This window comes from Macaca mulatta, chromosome X (assembly GCF_049350105.2).
Source record: "Macaca mulatta isolate MMU2019108-1 chromosome X, T2T-MMU8v2.0, whole genome shotgun sequence".
Classification (NCBI taxonomy): domain Eukaryota; kingdom Metazoa; phylum Chordata; class Mammalia; order Primates; family Cercopithecidae; genus Macaca; species Macaca mulatta.
The window spans coordinates 159,112,339-159,129,735 of record NC_133426.1 but is presented as its reverse complement, the minus strand read 5'-3'; the positions used below and the strand labels follow the sequence as shown (position 1 = coordinate 159,129,735).

General features: G+C 44.5%; 1 protein-coding gene across 12 annotated transcripts in view; it reads right to left on the bottom strand.

Annotated features, from left to right (window-relative positions):
• Positions 1 to 17,397, bottom strand: part of NSDHL (NAD(P) dependent 3-beta-hydroxysteroid dehydrogenase NSDHL) — a 35,591-nt gene that overhangs the window by 14,934 nt on the left and 3,260 nt on the right. For 6 of the 12 annotated variants that reach the window (XM_077987405.1, XM_077987408.1, XM_015128441.3 and 3 more), the window contains 2 exon segments: positions 8,610 to 8,760; positions 4,591 to 4,749 (listed from right to left, as the gene is read on the bottom strand). In XM_077987405.1, coding sequence (XP_077843531.1) covers positions 4,591 to 4,749; positions 8,610 to 8,717 — 267 coding nt within the window. In that variant the 5' untranslated portion in view covers positions 8,718 to 8,760. 12 annotated transcript variants of the gene reach the window in all.

The window sequence follows — 17,397 nt, the reverse complement described above, 5'->3', positions numbered from 1 at the left end:
CTCAAGTGATCCTCCCACCTTGGCCTTCCAAATAGCTGGGGGACTACAAGTGCATACCACCACACCCAGGTGAAAGTACATTTTAAAAGTCCTTCCCAGCTGGGCGCAGTGGCTCATGCCTGTAATCCCAGCACTTTGGGAGGCCCAGGCGGGTGGATCACCTGATATCAGGAGTTCAAGACCAGCCTGGCCAACATGGAGAAACCCTGTCTTTACTAAAAATACAAAAATTAGCTGGGCGTAGTGTTGGGCACCTGTAATCCCAGCTATTAAGGAGGCTGAGGCAGGAGAATCGCTTGAACCTGGGAGGCGGAGGTTACAGTGAGCTTAAATTGTGCCGCAGTCTGGGTAACAGAGCAAGACTCTGTCTAAAAAAATAAAAATAAAATAAAATAAGTCCTTTCCTCCCATGTCTTTCACCCGCATCACATCCACCTTGGACTTAGCTTAGATTTCATGCTCCACCTGTACCACCTTTGCCTCGTTCCCCTCTCCCTTTATTAAATTTGTCTAGCAAGCTCCAACCCTGGTTAAATGCAACTTGCCCCTTCTCCATGCTGGCAGTTGAGCAGCTGAGTGTAGCTGGAGAACAACATGGCATGCTGGAGGGTCTCCCTTGAAATGTGTACGCAAGGAAAGCTGGAAATAATATACTAGCAACAAGAGCATGGCAGCTGGGGAGCCTTTTGGAGAGAAGTTAAAGCTTGCTAAGGATTCTCATCTCCTTTGAGGGGACAAAGCAGTGATCAAAAAACAAAATTCCTGCTTTCATGGAGCTTACATTCTATGGTAGAGAGGACACATTTCAGAGATCTCCTCTGCTCTGTATCCGCTCATGGTCAATCATGTTTTCATCAGGACAAATAAGCAAATAAACAAGTAAATCTAGAGGATGTCCGTACTGGCAGGTGTTATGCAGAAACTAGAGTACAGTAAGGGAGACCAGCGGGGGCTTGTTCCTTAGCACAGGGTGGTTGGAGATTTACAGGAAGTTAGGGAGCAAGTTCTGTGGTTCAGGAAGCACATTCCTGACAGAAAGGACACCAAGTGCAAAGGTCCTGAGGCAGAAACTTGGCTGGTGGCCAGTGTGCCTGGGGCAGAGCATGAGGCGGGTGTGGGAGAAAGTGGGCCGGACAGGTAGTAGGGATGTGCGGTGCAGGGCCTCATGGGTGATTACAGAGGCCTTTGTTTGCTCGACACAGGACTGGACGCCACTGGAGGCTTTTGTACAGAGGGTGGTGTGATCTGATTTATCCATTAAGAGTCCCTCTAACATCTAGGTGAGAGAGTGATGGTGGCTTGCACCAGGGTGGCAGCAACGGAAGGGGTGAGAAGTTGCTGGATTGGGGATCTATGCTGAGTGGAGTCAACAAGATTTCCTGATGGATGGGATGAAGGGCATGAGAGAGAAAGGAATCAGGCAGGGATGAATCTAAGCTTTTTGGTTGATGGAACTAGAAAAGCAGAGTAGGCCATTTATGGAGATGGAGAAGACTTAGCAGAAGTAGTTTTGCTGTGGTAGGGGAGAGGCTTGCATCAGGCAACCAGGAGCTTAATTTTGGATGTAGCAAGCTTGAAGTGTCCATGAGGTATCCAAGCAGGGATGTCCAGCAGGCAGCTAGAGAAATACACACACACACACACACATATACACACACATATATACATATATACACATACATATATACATATATATACATATATACACACACATATATACACACATATACACACATATATACACATACATATATACACACATATGTATACATATACACACACATATACACACATATACACATATATACACATACATATATACATATATACACATATATACACACACATATACATACACACATACACACACACCTGAGAGAGCTAGGGGTTGGAGATAACAAGCAGGGAGCCCATCAGCTTCTAGACAGTAATTAATCCATGAGATGGGATGGAGTCACTGGGACACCGTCTAAACTTGGAGAAGAAAAGAGAGTAAGTCCTGGAGCCTGCAAAGTTTAGAAATGACAGTGATCAGCAGACAATCAGTGAGGCAGGAGGAGAAATGAGTGAGGTGGCGTCTTAGAAGGCAAGCAAAGAAAGCATCAGATGCTGCTAAAGGGTCAAGTCAGAGGAGGTCTGAGATTCAACTACCGGATACAGCTGCCTCAAGGTCCCTGGAGGCAGTGACTGGGTAGGGAAGAGGAGGTGGCTTCTGGCTGGCACCAGGATGGGTGTTTTGGTGGGGATGAGGCATCTTCGGGAACAGCAGGGGAGGCTGAGTGGAGACATGGATGTGGGCAGGTTTGTGGAGATGGTGGTGCTCGGTGGTACCAAGGGTCTGCTTGAGGCCCATGGCCATGCACAAGGCAAGATTTAACCAGGGTGGGGGTTACAATGTGAAGTACACTGTGGTGGCCGCATTTATTTGCCACCTGGGCCAGGCTCTAGTCCCCGGTGACTCCATTAAACACGAGTGTAGGTGTTTCTATAGAGGTATTTTGTAGCTGTGGTTGACATCTACAACCAGCTGACTTTAATTAAGGAGATTACCCTTGATACTCTGGACAGGCAGTATACACTCAGTTCAAAGACCTTAAAAGTGAAACTGAGGTTTCTGTAAGAAGAAACTCTAGTGTGGGACCACAGCGTTAATTCCTGCCTGACTTTCGGGTCTGCCCTACAAATTTCAGACTTGCCCAGTCAGCCCCCACAATCATGTAAACCAATTCCGTGAATTAAATCTCAATCTCGCTTTCTCCCTCACCCACCCATCTCTCTCCCTGCCCTTCTCCACACACCCCCCTGCTGGTTGTTTCTCTGGAGAAACTTTATGGATACATACAACCAAAAGAGAAAGGGGAAGAGGGTGAAGACTATGCAAGTGAACAAGTGGACCAGGGAACTAAAGGCAGTGAGGCACGAATAGGCTGAGCCATAGTAGGCATGGCTGGATGTCTGCGTGGGGTTAAGGAATCGGGACAGCTGAGGCACTAGAGGGCATGAGCTTGACAGAGAGGAGCTGGAGTAGAACGACAGAGTAGAATGCCTGCAACTGAGATGAAGGAGAGGACATGCTTACTGGTGATTACAGGGGAGTGGAGGGCAACATCACTGGGTGAGAGGAGGCCAAGGATGGGGGAGGCGAGGGCACTGGTAGGGTCATCTACACGAACACTGAATTCACCAATAATAATGCCAAAAAGGAACTGAAACCACTGAGAAATGAAGTGGAGTCATGGGAAGGGGAGCAGGTGGCTGTGGGTGGCCACCATAAGGAAGGAAGGGTGTCGGGGTTTGCATAGTCTGAGGGTATCCTCTTCAAAGCTGGAGAGGCTTAGAGCAGCATGAGGGAGAATGGTTCGGAGGCAGCAATGATGAGCATGGAAGATATCTACCCCATCTCCAGGCCTGGAGGTATGAGCAGCATGGGAGAGAAAACAACCATAACTTTGCAGTGGAAGCAATGGCCTTAATATTTCATCAACAAAAACCATATGGCGAATGACACCAAATCCAAGAATAAGGACCCAGTGACAGGCTGAGGGAAGCCATCCATAATAAGTACAATGGGCACAGGATTGGCATCCCCACTAGATCAACAGGGATGAAAAGGTAACCCCAAAGACAAAGGGGCAAATGACACAGACAAACATTTCACACAGGAGGAAGCCTGAAAGCCGATCACCCAGTGGCAGAGCGGCTGGTTACTTGGTCAGGGAGGACATGTGACTCTGAACATCAGTGAAGCACCACTTCATACTTCTCAGAATGGCAACACCAAAAAGTCAGTTATGCCCAGTGTTGGCAAGGATGTGGAGCAATGGGGCTTCTGCCACCCTGTGGATGTGGAGGTAAAATTGACATAGCAGCTTTGTTGAGCCATTTGGCACCATCTAATAAAATTCAAGATATTCATACCTGTACAACATGGATGAAGCTTGAAAACATTATGCAAAGTGAAAAAAGTTACGCACAAAAGTACAAATATTACATGATTCCGTTTATATGAAATGTCCAGAAGAGGCCAATCCATAGAGATGGGAAGCAGATGAGTGGCTGCCAGGGGTTGGGAGGGTAAGAGAGGGAATGGCTACAAGATTTCATTTTGGGGTAATAAAAATATTCTGGAGTTAGATCGTGGGAGACGGTTGCACAGCTTTGTGGATGTACTAAAAATCACTGAATTGCATACTTTTAAAATGTGAAATTTGTGGTACATGAATTATATCTCAATTAAAAGAATCAAGACCCTGTGGCCCAGCACTCACACTTGTTTTGCAGTTGGAACAATACAACCCATGGATGGCTTTTGAAGTCAAGTTTCCGTGGCACACAGCCACATCTATTTGTTCACTTAAGTGCTGACCATAGCTGCTTTTGTGCTACCAGGAGAGAGCTGAGTAGCTGTGATAGAGATGATGGTTATTCATTCTAAGTAGTAAGAATGTGGTGTACTTTCCTATAACTTTGAAAATGTTCACAATGAAACAACTGTTTTTCAAACAAATTGGCTGGCCTCTGAGCAAGGGAAGTATCGTGGTTTCCCTTCGTGGGCTTGTGGGAAATCAGCAAGGCTGCATGGTCCAGTACCTGCCGGCTGCAGAGGTCACCCAGAAAGAATTGCACCTGGGGATTATCAAACCCTTGCTGGATATCAAATACATTGACAGCATATCCTCTTGCCAGCAACTGCTCCACCATGTGCTGCCCCAGGAATCCAGAGCCCCCGATCACTGTGCATTTCTTGGCCTGTTGAAAGAGAGGAAAGGTGGGGAAGACCAGCGTAGTGAGAACTGGAAGCTATACAGAGTCCAGACTTACATATCATGAGCCACTGCAATGGCAGATATACTTGTTTGTTTGGACTCTTCCTGAGCCAACATGGAAGCTTTATATCATCCTGGTGTTCCATCACTAGTGGAACCTTCTCTCCTGGGATCAGTAAGGAGGGAAGAGAGACAGCAAATGACACTGAGATTGACTTTGGTTGGGTTTGATGACAAGATCCATGCTTTGTATTTAGTGAAAGGAAATCAAACCACCTATGACCAAAACTGGACAATCTAAAAAATACCAAAGAAAAAAGAAACCCCCCCCAAAAACAGTGATACCTTCTTGTTCCCGATAGCTGATGCCTGGGCGCTTCTCTAAGGACAAAAACAAAACAAAACAAAAAGGCAGCCATTTGGCAGCAGATAGCTTGCACTGAAAACATCAGAAAGAAGAAAGCAGTCTCCATTCTCACAGGACAAAGTCAGTCCCTTTTCCTCTTTGGCCACAACAGGGCTGGGCTGTGTGACTCTGGGCTCATTGCCCAACCCCTTCTTGCCTCAGCCTAGAAATCTAAGACCGCCTTGATGGGATCTCCTGGTGGGGCTGCAGTGAGGATGGATGAGCCCAGGGCTCTGCTTTCCCTCCTCCGAACTGCAAGGAAGTTGAAGAAATGGGGAGAGCCGTGGTGTTTATGTCTCAGCCTCCACAACATGCACGATTCCTTGGGTAATTCCAACTCTGGTGACTGGGCATAATGAAAGGACAGAGTAGCACATGCAGGCACTTAAATACCCTCACTCCAGGATGTCAATGCCAAACTATGGCTGCTGCACACCAGACAAGCTGGCTACGGGTGTCTGTAAGGAGGACCTGTGATATCCCTCCTCCCTAGGGTCTTTCTAAAACTGTATCTGGGCCTCCTTAAGATGACAACCTCTGATTTCCTTAGCTCATATACAGTAAATCCAACTTGGGTTTGTAGAAATGAAAGATCTTAAAGAAATTATGTTCTAGATTTAAAAAACAAACAAATCTCCTTACTTATTTCTTAAACATCAACACAACTGAGCTATGACAGAGACTCAAGGGATGCCAGGGCCAGACATCCTCTCCAGATCCACCTCTCTCCCAGTTGGGGTGTCTCATCTGAAATGGCACTCATACCGGATTCCACCAGGCCCACCTGGAGCTGGCACTGTACTTTACCTCCATTTGTCCATGTGCAATCTACTAACAAAATCGGCCTCACCATTCTTCTACCACCCAAAACTAACTTCCCAACCTGTTTTTTTCTAGGTTTTATTCTGATTATTCCTAAACACATGTAATCATACCAGGTTACATGAGTTGCACCTTGACTGAGATGTATATTTCCTCAAGTCATAGGCAAATTAAATACAAAACTCACATCAATCCCTTTTCTAACAATCCCTTTCTTCTTCCCTCCTTGCAAGTCAGCTGTACAGGCAAACTGTAGCTATTTAGAATAATTCTGAGCTGCCTGTTTCCCAACCTGGGTTTCTGCAGTTTACTAAAAGTCTGGCTGAGCCCAGAGACAGTCGGAAGCATCCTGAAGGATTTCAGACTGCCTTGTTTATTTCATTTGGCATCTCTAGTTACAGGTGTTTCAAAAGGTTGCTAATCTTTTCAAAAACAAATAACCTTGCTGTTATGTCCAGTGCGATTTCATTTCACGATTTTAATTGTGACTAATCACTATGCTACTCTTGGACAATGTGACGTGGATTATTTTATGATATTGAAATGTTCTATCAATAACGTTTGGGATGAGTGGGCTAATGGCTGTTCTGTGGAGACCCTTGTAGTGATGGGAATCAAACCGGCCTTTACCCCAGGGAAGTCAAATGTGTGATGGGCTGATGTCTTTAATCACACCTGTAATGCTATGTGATTAGAGGAGATCACATGAAACTTTTCATGACCAGTTTTTACTTCTCACTGCCACAGTGGACAAGAATGAACATGTACTAACAATTAAGTGTAAGACTCAAGCCTGGAAACAGCAAGACTCCATAATGGGTTACTGAGGTGAGTTATAAGATCAACCTCTTGGAGACAGTGTTAAGAATAGGGGCTGAGCACAGTGGCTCATGCCTGTAATCCCAATACTTTGGGAGGCCGAGGTAGGTGGATCACCTGAGGTCAGGGGTTTGAGACCAGCCTGGCCAACATGGTGAAACCCCGTCTCTACTGAAAATACAAAAAATTAGCCAGGTGTGGTGGTAGGCGCCTATAGTCCCAGATACTCAGGACGCTGAGGAGGGAGAATTGCTTGAACCAGGGAGGCAGAGGCTGCAGTGAGCTGAGATCACGCTACTGCACTCCAGCCTGGGCAACAGAGCCAGACTCCATCTCCAAAAAAAAAAAAAGAAAAAGAAAAAAAAAGAAACAAAACCATTTAGGCAAACTAATCTAATTGCAATAGAATCTTGAGATAACAGAATAGTCTAGGGCATTGGGTTTTTCCAACTCTTCTTGTTTTGCTTTGTTGTCAGCAGTGGGACCGTTTTCTCAGAGAGGTCTTATGCAGAATGTATACGTAAGTTAAGACAAATGTGTTCTTTTTATTTTAGTAGTTTAAATTTAGAACTTTTACTTCTTATAAAATCAGTCCACCAATGAGAGAAAAAAAATGTTATTTCGAAGGACACAAAAATTTGAAACTAGCTGAAAATGGCAGTTTGCTATAACCATTGGAATCCACATTTGCTTGCTGGCTGCCAAGTAGTAATAAAACCCACATAAATGAGGAACTGCAGATGGCAAGTGGCTTCAACCACAGAGGCCCAGAGGAGGCTTCACTCTGAGTTCTACACCAAAAACAGGTGATTTGATGGCCAATGATAACCTCTTAGGGATCTTGAACCTATTAACATTTGATATAAACACATTTTGTCTTGGTGTAATTACTTTGTTTTTTTTGTTTTTGTTTTTTTTTTTTTGAGACAGAGTCTCACTCTGTCACCCAGGCTGGAGTGCAATGGTGTGATCTTGGCTCACTGCAACCTCCACCTCCCGGTTCAAGCGATTCTCCTGTCTGTCTCCTAAGTAGCTGGGATTACAGGTGTCTGAAACCATATCTGGCTAATTTTTTGTATTTTTAGTAGAGATGGGGTTTCACCATGTTGGCCTGGCTGGTCTCAAATTCCTGACCTCCGGTGATCCACCTGTCTCGGCCTCCCAAAGTGTTGGGATTACAGGTGTGAGACACCGTGCCCAGCCACATTTTTGAAGTGCAACACTGATTAAGAATCAATCAAAGCAAACCTTTGCAGACTTATGGGAAGAATCTCCAGGAAGCCTGACAACGACCAGGCTCAACAATTCCTTCAAGTCCTCTCTGAGACTTGGGACACTAAATCTTAGGCCTAAGAAATACTGCTGTCGCCCCCCAGGAGAGCTGCTGCCATTCCACTAGGAAGCCCAGCCTGGTCTACTGGAGGCCAGTAAGGTGCCCAGTTGACAGCCACCAGTTACTACCAGAGGTGTGAGCAAGGCTGCCTGGGAACAACATATGCTTCAAGGGGTCCCCATGTGACTGCAACTACATGCAAGAGCCCATGGGAGACCACGCAAGAACACTCCAGGGGGCCTCAGCCCAAACCACAGTCATAAGCAAAGAAATGGTTGTTCTTTTAAACCATTGTGCTCTGATATTGTTACACAGCAATAAGTAACTGACACATCTTAAATAAACCTATATATCTTATATTAAAAAATACCCAACATTGATTAATACATGTACAAATACAATTTTTCACCCACAGGTAAACAGTATCAGCCTGTTGGCATGTACAAGTCAACTTTCTCCTTACCTGATTCTGGTTAACCTTTTCTATGTCAGCACTCGCTTTGGGAGTGTCCTCTGTCAAATGAGTCCATGCGACTTGGTCTCTCATTGGCTCGCTAACTGCTGGTTCCATTTCGAAGCAAAATATGGTCCTGTTTGTAATCAACCTTTCTTTTCTTAAAGACATAGTTAGAGATAGACATTAATGTTGCCTAAGTCAAAACATCTTTAGCTGTTAGTGTTTTGGGCAGATGCCATCCCCCGTTAATGTTTTTACAAATAGCTGAACCATAGCTACAGCTGTTCGATGAGACACCAGGCTAATGTTTCTGGGATGTAGGCATGACTGGGCCCACGACTCACCATACTGTTGGATTAGAGGCAGCACAGGAGGCCAGTTAAATCAGCTCACTTATCAGTTACAACATAAAAAATGTCTTGGGCATTGTAGCTTTTTCCATGGCTCTCCCATGCTTCAGTCAGCCTCAATTTCTCCTGTGGTGCTCATTAGGGTGTGGCAGTGCCCACACCTAGGGAGTCCTGGTCTGGGCCTATCGTGAACTGTATGGATGTGCTCCAGTCACTTCCCTTTGCTGCAGCTCAGTTTTCCCATCAATGAAATGGGCGCAAGGGCTTATGTCTAGGAGCTCAGGATATGGGATGCTGGGACAGGGGATGAGTGGAGTGCAATAGGAGACGGAGTTCTCCTGCTTGGCTAAGTTAAAGCTACCCCGACGATGTGTGGAGGAACTTAAGAGTATCTAGGGCCATCAGAAACCCTTGGGAAATGGTCAGAGTATGGTGGGCACCCAGCAGTTCACAGCAGGGAGACGGTAGCAACAAAGTCCAACAATGTTACCAAACAGAGGAGTATGGCTTTAGTGACAGCCCTTAAGGTGCTCCTCTCCTTAGTCACCCATGATACTGAACTGCAAACACAAAGATGCCACTTGACTACGATGTATTTGGTCTTGTGTCTATGTTTTCTTGGTAGTTGCCAATTTACTTAGTCATGGATCCCCTAACATCTGGAGATGGCAGAACCCATGACAAGACAAGAGTCTAACTTTGCTCATGAAAAGCTAGATTCACAGAACACTTCAGAGAGGAGGTGGCAGGCAGGCAGCACTGGGGTGCCACCTGCTGTGATTGCTCCAATCCAACCCCACACCTCGAATTTTACACTCCTCGCCACTTTTAATGAATGGGCATGATCATGTGTCCCAGTGGGGACTGATTTTACGGGCATGTAGAAGGCCAAAATGGCCTTGAAATGGATGCAGGACCCTCAATGTCTGGAGGGGCCATTTTGGGGGAACATTTTTCTGAACTCATAATGAAAGTTATCAAGAAACTGTATTTCAAAACTTGACTTGTCATGGCCAGTTTTAGAATGCACTGAAGTCAATCTGTAGCTCTGTGCCTACCTTGTCCCTCCCTCTATCCCGTGATCCCCTTCACATTGGTAGGGGCCCTGTCAACTGTTCATTTGAAAGACATGTGGCTGATATTCAACTCACTGGGACTCAATGTGTATCTGGACCAAAGCAGCTAGAGAACGAGGATTTTGGCACCTTGCACCAAAGCCTTGCCCACTGCTGTAACTTGCGCATGAAGCATAGTGCCCAGCACAAAGTGGGCACTCACATGTCGGCCGGGGGTCATGAGACTACCGTGTGTGGGCACACCCACCAGAGCTCCCATACTGCTCTCTACTGCATACACGCATATCCCATCTAAGGTGCAGGGGCTTCAGTGGGGCAAATGACTATTATTTTGTGATGATACAATCACGAATGCCCACTGCTGGCTTCTTATCCAGATTCCCCAGATATTCAGGGAAATGTGAGCAAATGAAAAGGCACATGGCATCTACAGGGGCAAGGAGACTGCCCACATCTGGCCTGGACCCCACCAAGGCCTTATTGACCTCTGCTGGCAGAGGGTCTGAGGGGTGTGTGCCTGGGGCAATGACAGCAGCACATGACAGGCTAACTAGGCCAGCCAGGCTAAATAAGCCCACCCCTGTGGAGTTCTGCTTTTGTAAGCCTCTGCTCACCCTCTACGCCTGAGAAAATCACAAATCATGCCACTCCTCAGTGCAGCTGGCAATAAATGAATGAACCCAGAGTCGGCTTGCTGCCTGGGTTCAAATCCCAGCTACTATTCCTTACCAGCAGGTAGCCCTCGGGGGAGTTATTTAAAAGAACTGAGTCTGCCTTTCCTCATCTGTAAAGTAAATGGCCTCTAAGGTCATTATGAGGATTGTGTCAAATACCTGTCAACGCACCATTCAAGGCAGCTTATTTTATCATCATTGTAACACGGCTTCCTGTGCAGGAGTCTCCCTGCCCATGCCTCCTCTTGGGCTGCCTTTGGACTCTCTCCACCACTTTAGTCCTCCTCTATCTAATCTGCTGCCATGCGGTATAAGTTTGGGCAGGCAGGGGCTGTCCTGTCTGCCCTGGAAATGGCTCCCAGGTCCTGCCTAAAGGCTAACTCCTGGGGTTGCTGCAACAACTAGATGCTGGCTAACAAATCAACAACCAAGGACTTGTTTTGTAAAGTATGTGTACAGCGGCAGCATGGGGCAGGGGTGTAAAGAAAGAATAAGACAGATTGGGACTTGCAAGCAAACTTGGGTGGAAAGAATTATTTCCTCTTTGGCCTCATTCAATGAATAGCACGATGACTAACACCAAACACTTCATTCAGTTCTTCTTGAACCAAAGAGTAAGTTTAACTGCTCCTGTAGCCTTAAGTTTTGTATGAAAAGTAGGAAAAGAATGGGCCAATAGAGGTCCTTGGAGGCCTGGTGGGCCCTAAATCCAATGACAAGTGTTTTTACAAGAGACATACAGAGGGGAAAGGCAGGGAGAAGAGGAGGAGGCCATGTGAAGATGCAGGCAGAGGTTAGAGGGATGTGGCTACAAGCCAAGGAACACCTGGAGCCACCAGAAGCTGGAAAAAATGAAGAACGAGTCTCCCATTGATCCTTCGGAGGGAACGTGACCTTGTCAACACCTTGATTTTGGACTTCTGGCCCCCAGAACTGTGAGAGACACATTTCTGTTGTTCTAAGTCACACAGTTTGTGGTCATCTGTTACAGCAGCCCCAGCAAACCATAGAAGTATCCTTTGCAGTCCCGAAATCCAAATAGCAGAGCTGCCAATTCCACAGGTCCCCTTGTACGACTAACAAAAGCAAGAAGCCTTAGAGCCTATTCCTCTCCTCATTTGCTAGAGGAGAATGTAGGAGGTGAAAGAAGAAACATGTCTCGCCCCAACGGAGCTGTACTGCTGAAACGATAATCACACAATTCTTTGCAAACCAGCCTCTTGTCAAAACAAAATCTCCTTTGTCTCAAATTACATACCAATTATTTTAAAGTTTGTAAATACTATGAGTCAGATAAGAATTTTGGTGACAGTTTAGCTGTCTCTATGGGTTGGAGTACCCAGAGCTAGCCTTACAAATGAGTCAGATCCCATAGGCAACCCCCGCCTGCTGCCTACTCACCTAAATTCACCATGTGATATACGCTCAGGTTACAATGTACATTGAGAATACCTCTGACTGAATAGACATTTCTCCAAAGAAGATCTACTTTAAAGATGGCCAAAAAGCACATGAAAAGATGTTCAACAGGCTGGGTGTGGTGGATCACGCATGTAATCCCAGCACTTTGGGAGGCTGAGGCAGGTGGAACACTTGAGGTCAGGAGTTCGAGACCAGCCTGGCCAACATGGTAAAACCCCAATACAGGAGCACCCAGATCCTTAAGCAAGTCCTTAGAGACCTACAAAGAGACTTAGACTCCACACAATAATAATGGGAGACTTTAACACCCCACTGTCAACATTAGACAGATCAATGAGACAGAAAGTTAACAAGGATATCCAGGAATTGAACTCAGCTCTGCACCAAGCAGACCTAATAGACATCTACAGAACTCTTCACCCCAAATCAACAGAATATACATTCCTCTCAGCACCACATCGCACTTATTCCAAAATTGACCACATAGTTGGAAGTAAAGCACTCCTCAGCAAATGTACAAGAACAGAAATCGCAACAAACTATCTCTCAGACCACAGTGCAATCAAATTAGAACTCAGGATTAAGAAACTCACTCAAAATCGCACAACTACATGGGAACTGAACAACCTGCTCCTGAATGACTACTGGGTAAATATTGAAATGAAGGCAGAAATAAAGATGTTCTTTGAAACCAATGAGAACAAAGATACAACATACCAGAATCTCTGGGACACATTTAAAACAGTGTGTAGAGGGAAATTTCTAGCACTAAATGCCCATAAGAGAAAGCAGGAAAGATATAAAATTGACACCCTAACATCACGATTAAAAGAACTAGAGAAGCAAAAGCAAACAAATTCAAAAGCTAGCAGAAGGTAAGAAATAACTAACATCAGAGCAGAACTGAAGGAGATAGAGACACAAAAAACCCTTCAAAAAAATCAATGAATCCAGGAGCTGTTTTTTTGAAAAGATCAAGAAAATTGATAGACTGCTAGCAAGACTAATAAAGAAGAAAAGAGAGAAGAATCAAATAGATGCAATAAAAAATGATAAAGGGGATATCAACACCGATCTCACAGAAATACAAACTACCATCAGAGAATACTATAAACACCTCTATGCAAATAAACTAGAAAATCTAAAAGAAATGGATAAATTCCTAGACACATACATCCTCCCAAGACTAAACCAGGAAGAAGTTGAATCTCTGAATAGACCATTAACAGGCTCTGAAATTGAGGCAATAATTAATAGCCTACCAACCAAAAAAAGTCCAGGACCAGACGGATTCACAGCCGAATTCTACCAGAGGTACAAAGAGGAGCTGGTACCATTCCTTCTGAAACTATTCCAATAAATAGAAAAAGAGGGAATCCTCCCTAACTCATTTTATGAGGCCAACATCATCCTGATACCAAAGCCTGGCAGAGACACAACAAAAAAAGAGATTTTTAGACCAATATCCCTGATGAACACTAATGCGAAAATCCTCAATAAAGGCCGGGCGCAGTGGCTCACGCCTGTAATCCGAGCACTCTGGGAGGCCTAGACGGGCGGATCACGAGGTCAGGAGATGGAGACCATTCTGGCTAACATGGTGAAACTCCCTCTCTACTAAAAAATACAAACAATGAGCCGGGGTGGCGGGCGCCTGTAGTCCCAGCTACTCGGGTGGCTGAGGCAGGAGAATGGCGTGAACCTGGAAGGCGGAGGTTGCAGTGAGCCGAGATCATGCCACTGCACTCCAGCCTGGGCAACAGAGCGAGACTCTGTCTCAAAAAAAAAAAAAAAAAAAGAAAATCTCAATAAAATACTGGTAAACCCAATCCAGTAGCACATCAAAAAGCTTATCCACCATGATCAAGTCAGCTTCATCCCTGGGATGCAAGGCTGGTTCAACATACACAAATCAATAAATGTAATCCATCACATAAACAGAACCAACAACAAAAACCACATGATTATCTCAATAGATGCAGAAAAGGCCTTTGACAAAATTCAACAGCCCTTCATGCTAAAAACTCTCAATACACTAGGTACTGATGGAACGTATCTCAAAATAATAAGAACTATTTATGACAAACCCACAGCCAATATCATACTGAACGGGCAAAAACTGGAAGCATTCCCTTTGAGAACTGGCACAAGACAAGGATGCCCTCTCTCACCACTCCTATTCAACATAGTGTTGGAAGTTCTGGCCAGGGCAATCAGGCAAGAGAAAGAAATAAAGGGTATTCAATTAAGAAAAGAGGAAGTCAAATTGTCACTGTTTGCAGATGACATGATTGTATATTTAGAAAACCCCATCGTTTCAGCCCAAAATCTCCTTCAGCAACTTCAGCAAAGTCTCAGGATACAAAATCAATGAGCAAAAATCACAAGCATTCTTACACACCAATAACAGACAAACAGAGACCAAATTATGAGTGAACTCCCATTCACAACTGCTACAAAGGGAATAAAATACCTGGGAATCCAACTTACAAGGGATGTGAAGGACCTCTTCAAGGAGAACTACAAACCACTGCTCAATGAAATAAAAGAGGACACAAACAAATGGAAGAACATTCCATGCTCATGAATAGGAAGAATCAATATCGTGAAAATGGCCATACTGCTCAAGGTAATTTATAGATTCAATGCCATCGCCATCAAGCTGCCAATGACTTTCCTCACAGAATTGGAAAAAACTACTTTAAAGTTCATATGGAACAAAAAAAGAGCCCACATAGCCAAGACAATCCTATGCAAAAAGAACAAACCTGGAGGCATCATGCTACTTGACTTCAAACTATACTAAAAGGCTACAGTAACCAAAACAGCTTGGTACTGGTACCAAAACAGATATATAGACCAATGGAACAGAACAGAGGCCTCAGAAATAACACCACACATCTACAACCATCTGATATTTGACAAACCTGACAAAAACAAGAAATAGGGAAAGGATTCCCGGCAAGGATTCCCTATTTAATAAATAGTGCTGGGAAAACTGGCTAGCCATATGTAGAAAGCTGAAACTGGATCCCTTCCTTACACCTTAGACAAAAATTAATTCAAGATGGATTAAAGACTTAAATGTTAGACCTAAAATCATAAAAACCATAGAAGAAAACCTAGGCAATACCATTTAGGACATAGGCACGGGCAAAGACTTCATGACTAAAACACCAAAAGCAATGGCAACAAAAGCCAAAATAGACAAATGGGATGTAATTAAAGAGCTTCTGCACATCAAAACAAACTACCATCAGAGTGAACAGGCAACCTACAGGATGGGAGAAAATTTTTGCAATCTACCCATCTGACAAAGGGCTAATATCCACAATCTACAAAGAGCTTAAATTTACAAGAAAAACACAAACAACCCCATCAAGAAGTGGGCAAAGGATATGAACAGACACGTCACAAAAGAAGACATTTATACAGCCAACAGACACGTGAAACATGCTCATCATCACTGGTCATCAGAGAAATGCAAACCAAAACCACAATGAGATACCATCTCACACCAGTTAGAATGGTGATCATTAAAAAGTCAGGAAACAACAGATACTGGAGAGGATGTGGAGAAATAGGAATGCTTTTACACTGTTGGTGGCAGTGCAAATTAGTTCAACCATTGTGGAAGACAGTGTGGTGTTTCCTCAAGGATCCACAACTAGAAATACCATTTGACCCAGTGATCCCATTATGGGTATATATACCAAATGATTATAAATAATGCTACTATAAAGACACATGCACACGTATGTTTATTGTGGCACTACTCACAACAGCAATGACTTGGAACCAACCCAAATGTCTATCAATGATAGACTGGATTAAGAAAATGTGGCACATATACACCATGGAATACTATGCAGCCATAAAAAAGGATGAGTTCATGTCCTTTGCTGGGATATGGATGAAGCTGGAAACCATCATTCTCAGCAAACTATCACAAGGACAGAAAACCAAACACCGCATGTTCTCACTCATAGGTAGGAACTGAACAATAAGACTACTTGGACACAGGGCAGGGAACATCACACATGGGGCCTGTCAGAGGGTAGGGGGTTGGGGGAAGGATAGCATTAGGAGAAATACCTAATGTAAATGACGAGTTGATGGGTGCAGCAATCCAACATGGCACATGTATACATATGTAACAAATCTGCACGTTGTGCACGTGTACCCTAGAACTTAAAGTATAATAATTTAAAAAAAAAAAAATGTCACCTTGCAGCCACTGGCCTCATTAATCCTAATCGGAGTATTTTCTTTCCCATATCACATCTTAAAAGGGAGGCCTTACTTTTGCTCCTACAGGACTACTGCTTTGCTGTATCTTCTCTAAGAAACACATCCATAATGAAGGTGTGTGCCACCTCAGGTGAAGCGAGAAGAGAGAAGCAAGTTAGCCCAACCTCCTCCTTCCTGCTGGGGAACATTCCAACCACTGATTCCTGGAGGCAAAAGGAGAGAACAAGACAACATTCTGTTTCAAACTAGAGACAGAGATGAGTGTCCCCTCCTTCTAAAAAGAAGTGTGACATCTTCATAAAGGGGAAAGGCTGTCAGAGCCCCTCACTTGTACAAGGTCCAGTGCAGGAAGCTAGAATGTGGCCACTGAGAGCTCATCACTTCAGTCCACGGACAGACAATGCCAGGCAAAGTGCCCTTCTCCCAAACACCTCAGTAGAGTCTGGCTATCCAAGGAATGCCAAGTAATGTTTCTTAGAACTTTCTTTGGAATCCTGAAATGGTGGCCTGAGCCTTGGATTATAAAAGAGGATTCCCCTATTTCTCATCACCTCATGCCTCATGCTTGGCTTCCTCTGCAGGACTGGGCCAGAAGATCAGATGGAAAGAGAAGGATTCACCTGAGGCAGCACACACCTTCGTTATGGATATATTTCTTAGAGAAAATACAGCAAAGCAGGAGTTCTGTAGGAACAAAAATAAAGCCTCCCTTTCAGAATTCAAAGATGTGATATGGGAAAGAAAATACCCAGATTAGGATTAGTGAGGCCAAGAGCTCAGAGGTCATTTCTCTTCACAGGTGTCAGTTTAGCCTTGATTATGCTGGGGCAACCCAGCTCGACCTTGTCCTTCCATGGACCTGCGGTGTCCATGTTTCCACCAGTTGTTTGTTTCTCTATTTACTTTTAGGACAAAAAAAGTCCCCAGCTTTTATTTTGTGGTAGACCTCTCAGAAACCCATCAGCATGCCTGTGAGCTTAGCTTATGCTGCTCCTCTGCATGGAATACCTTCTCTCTCCTC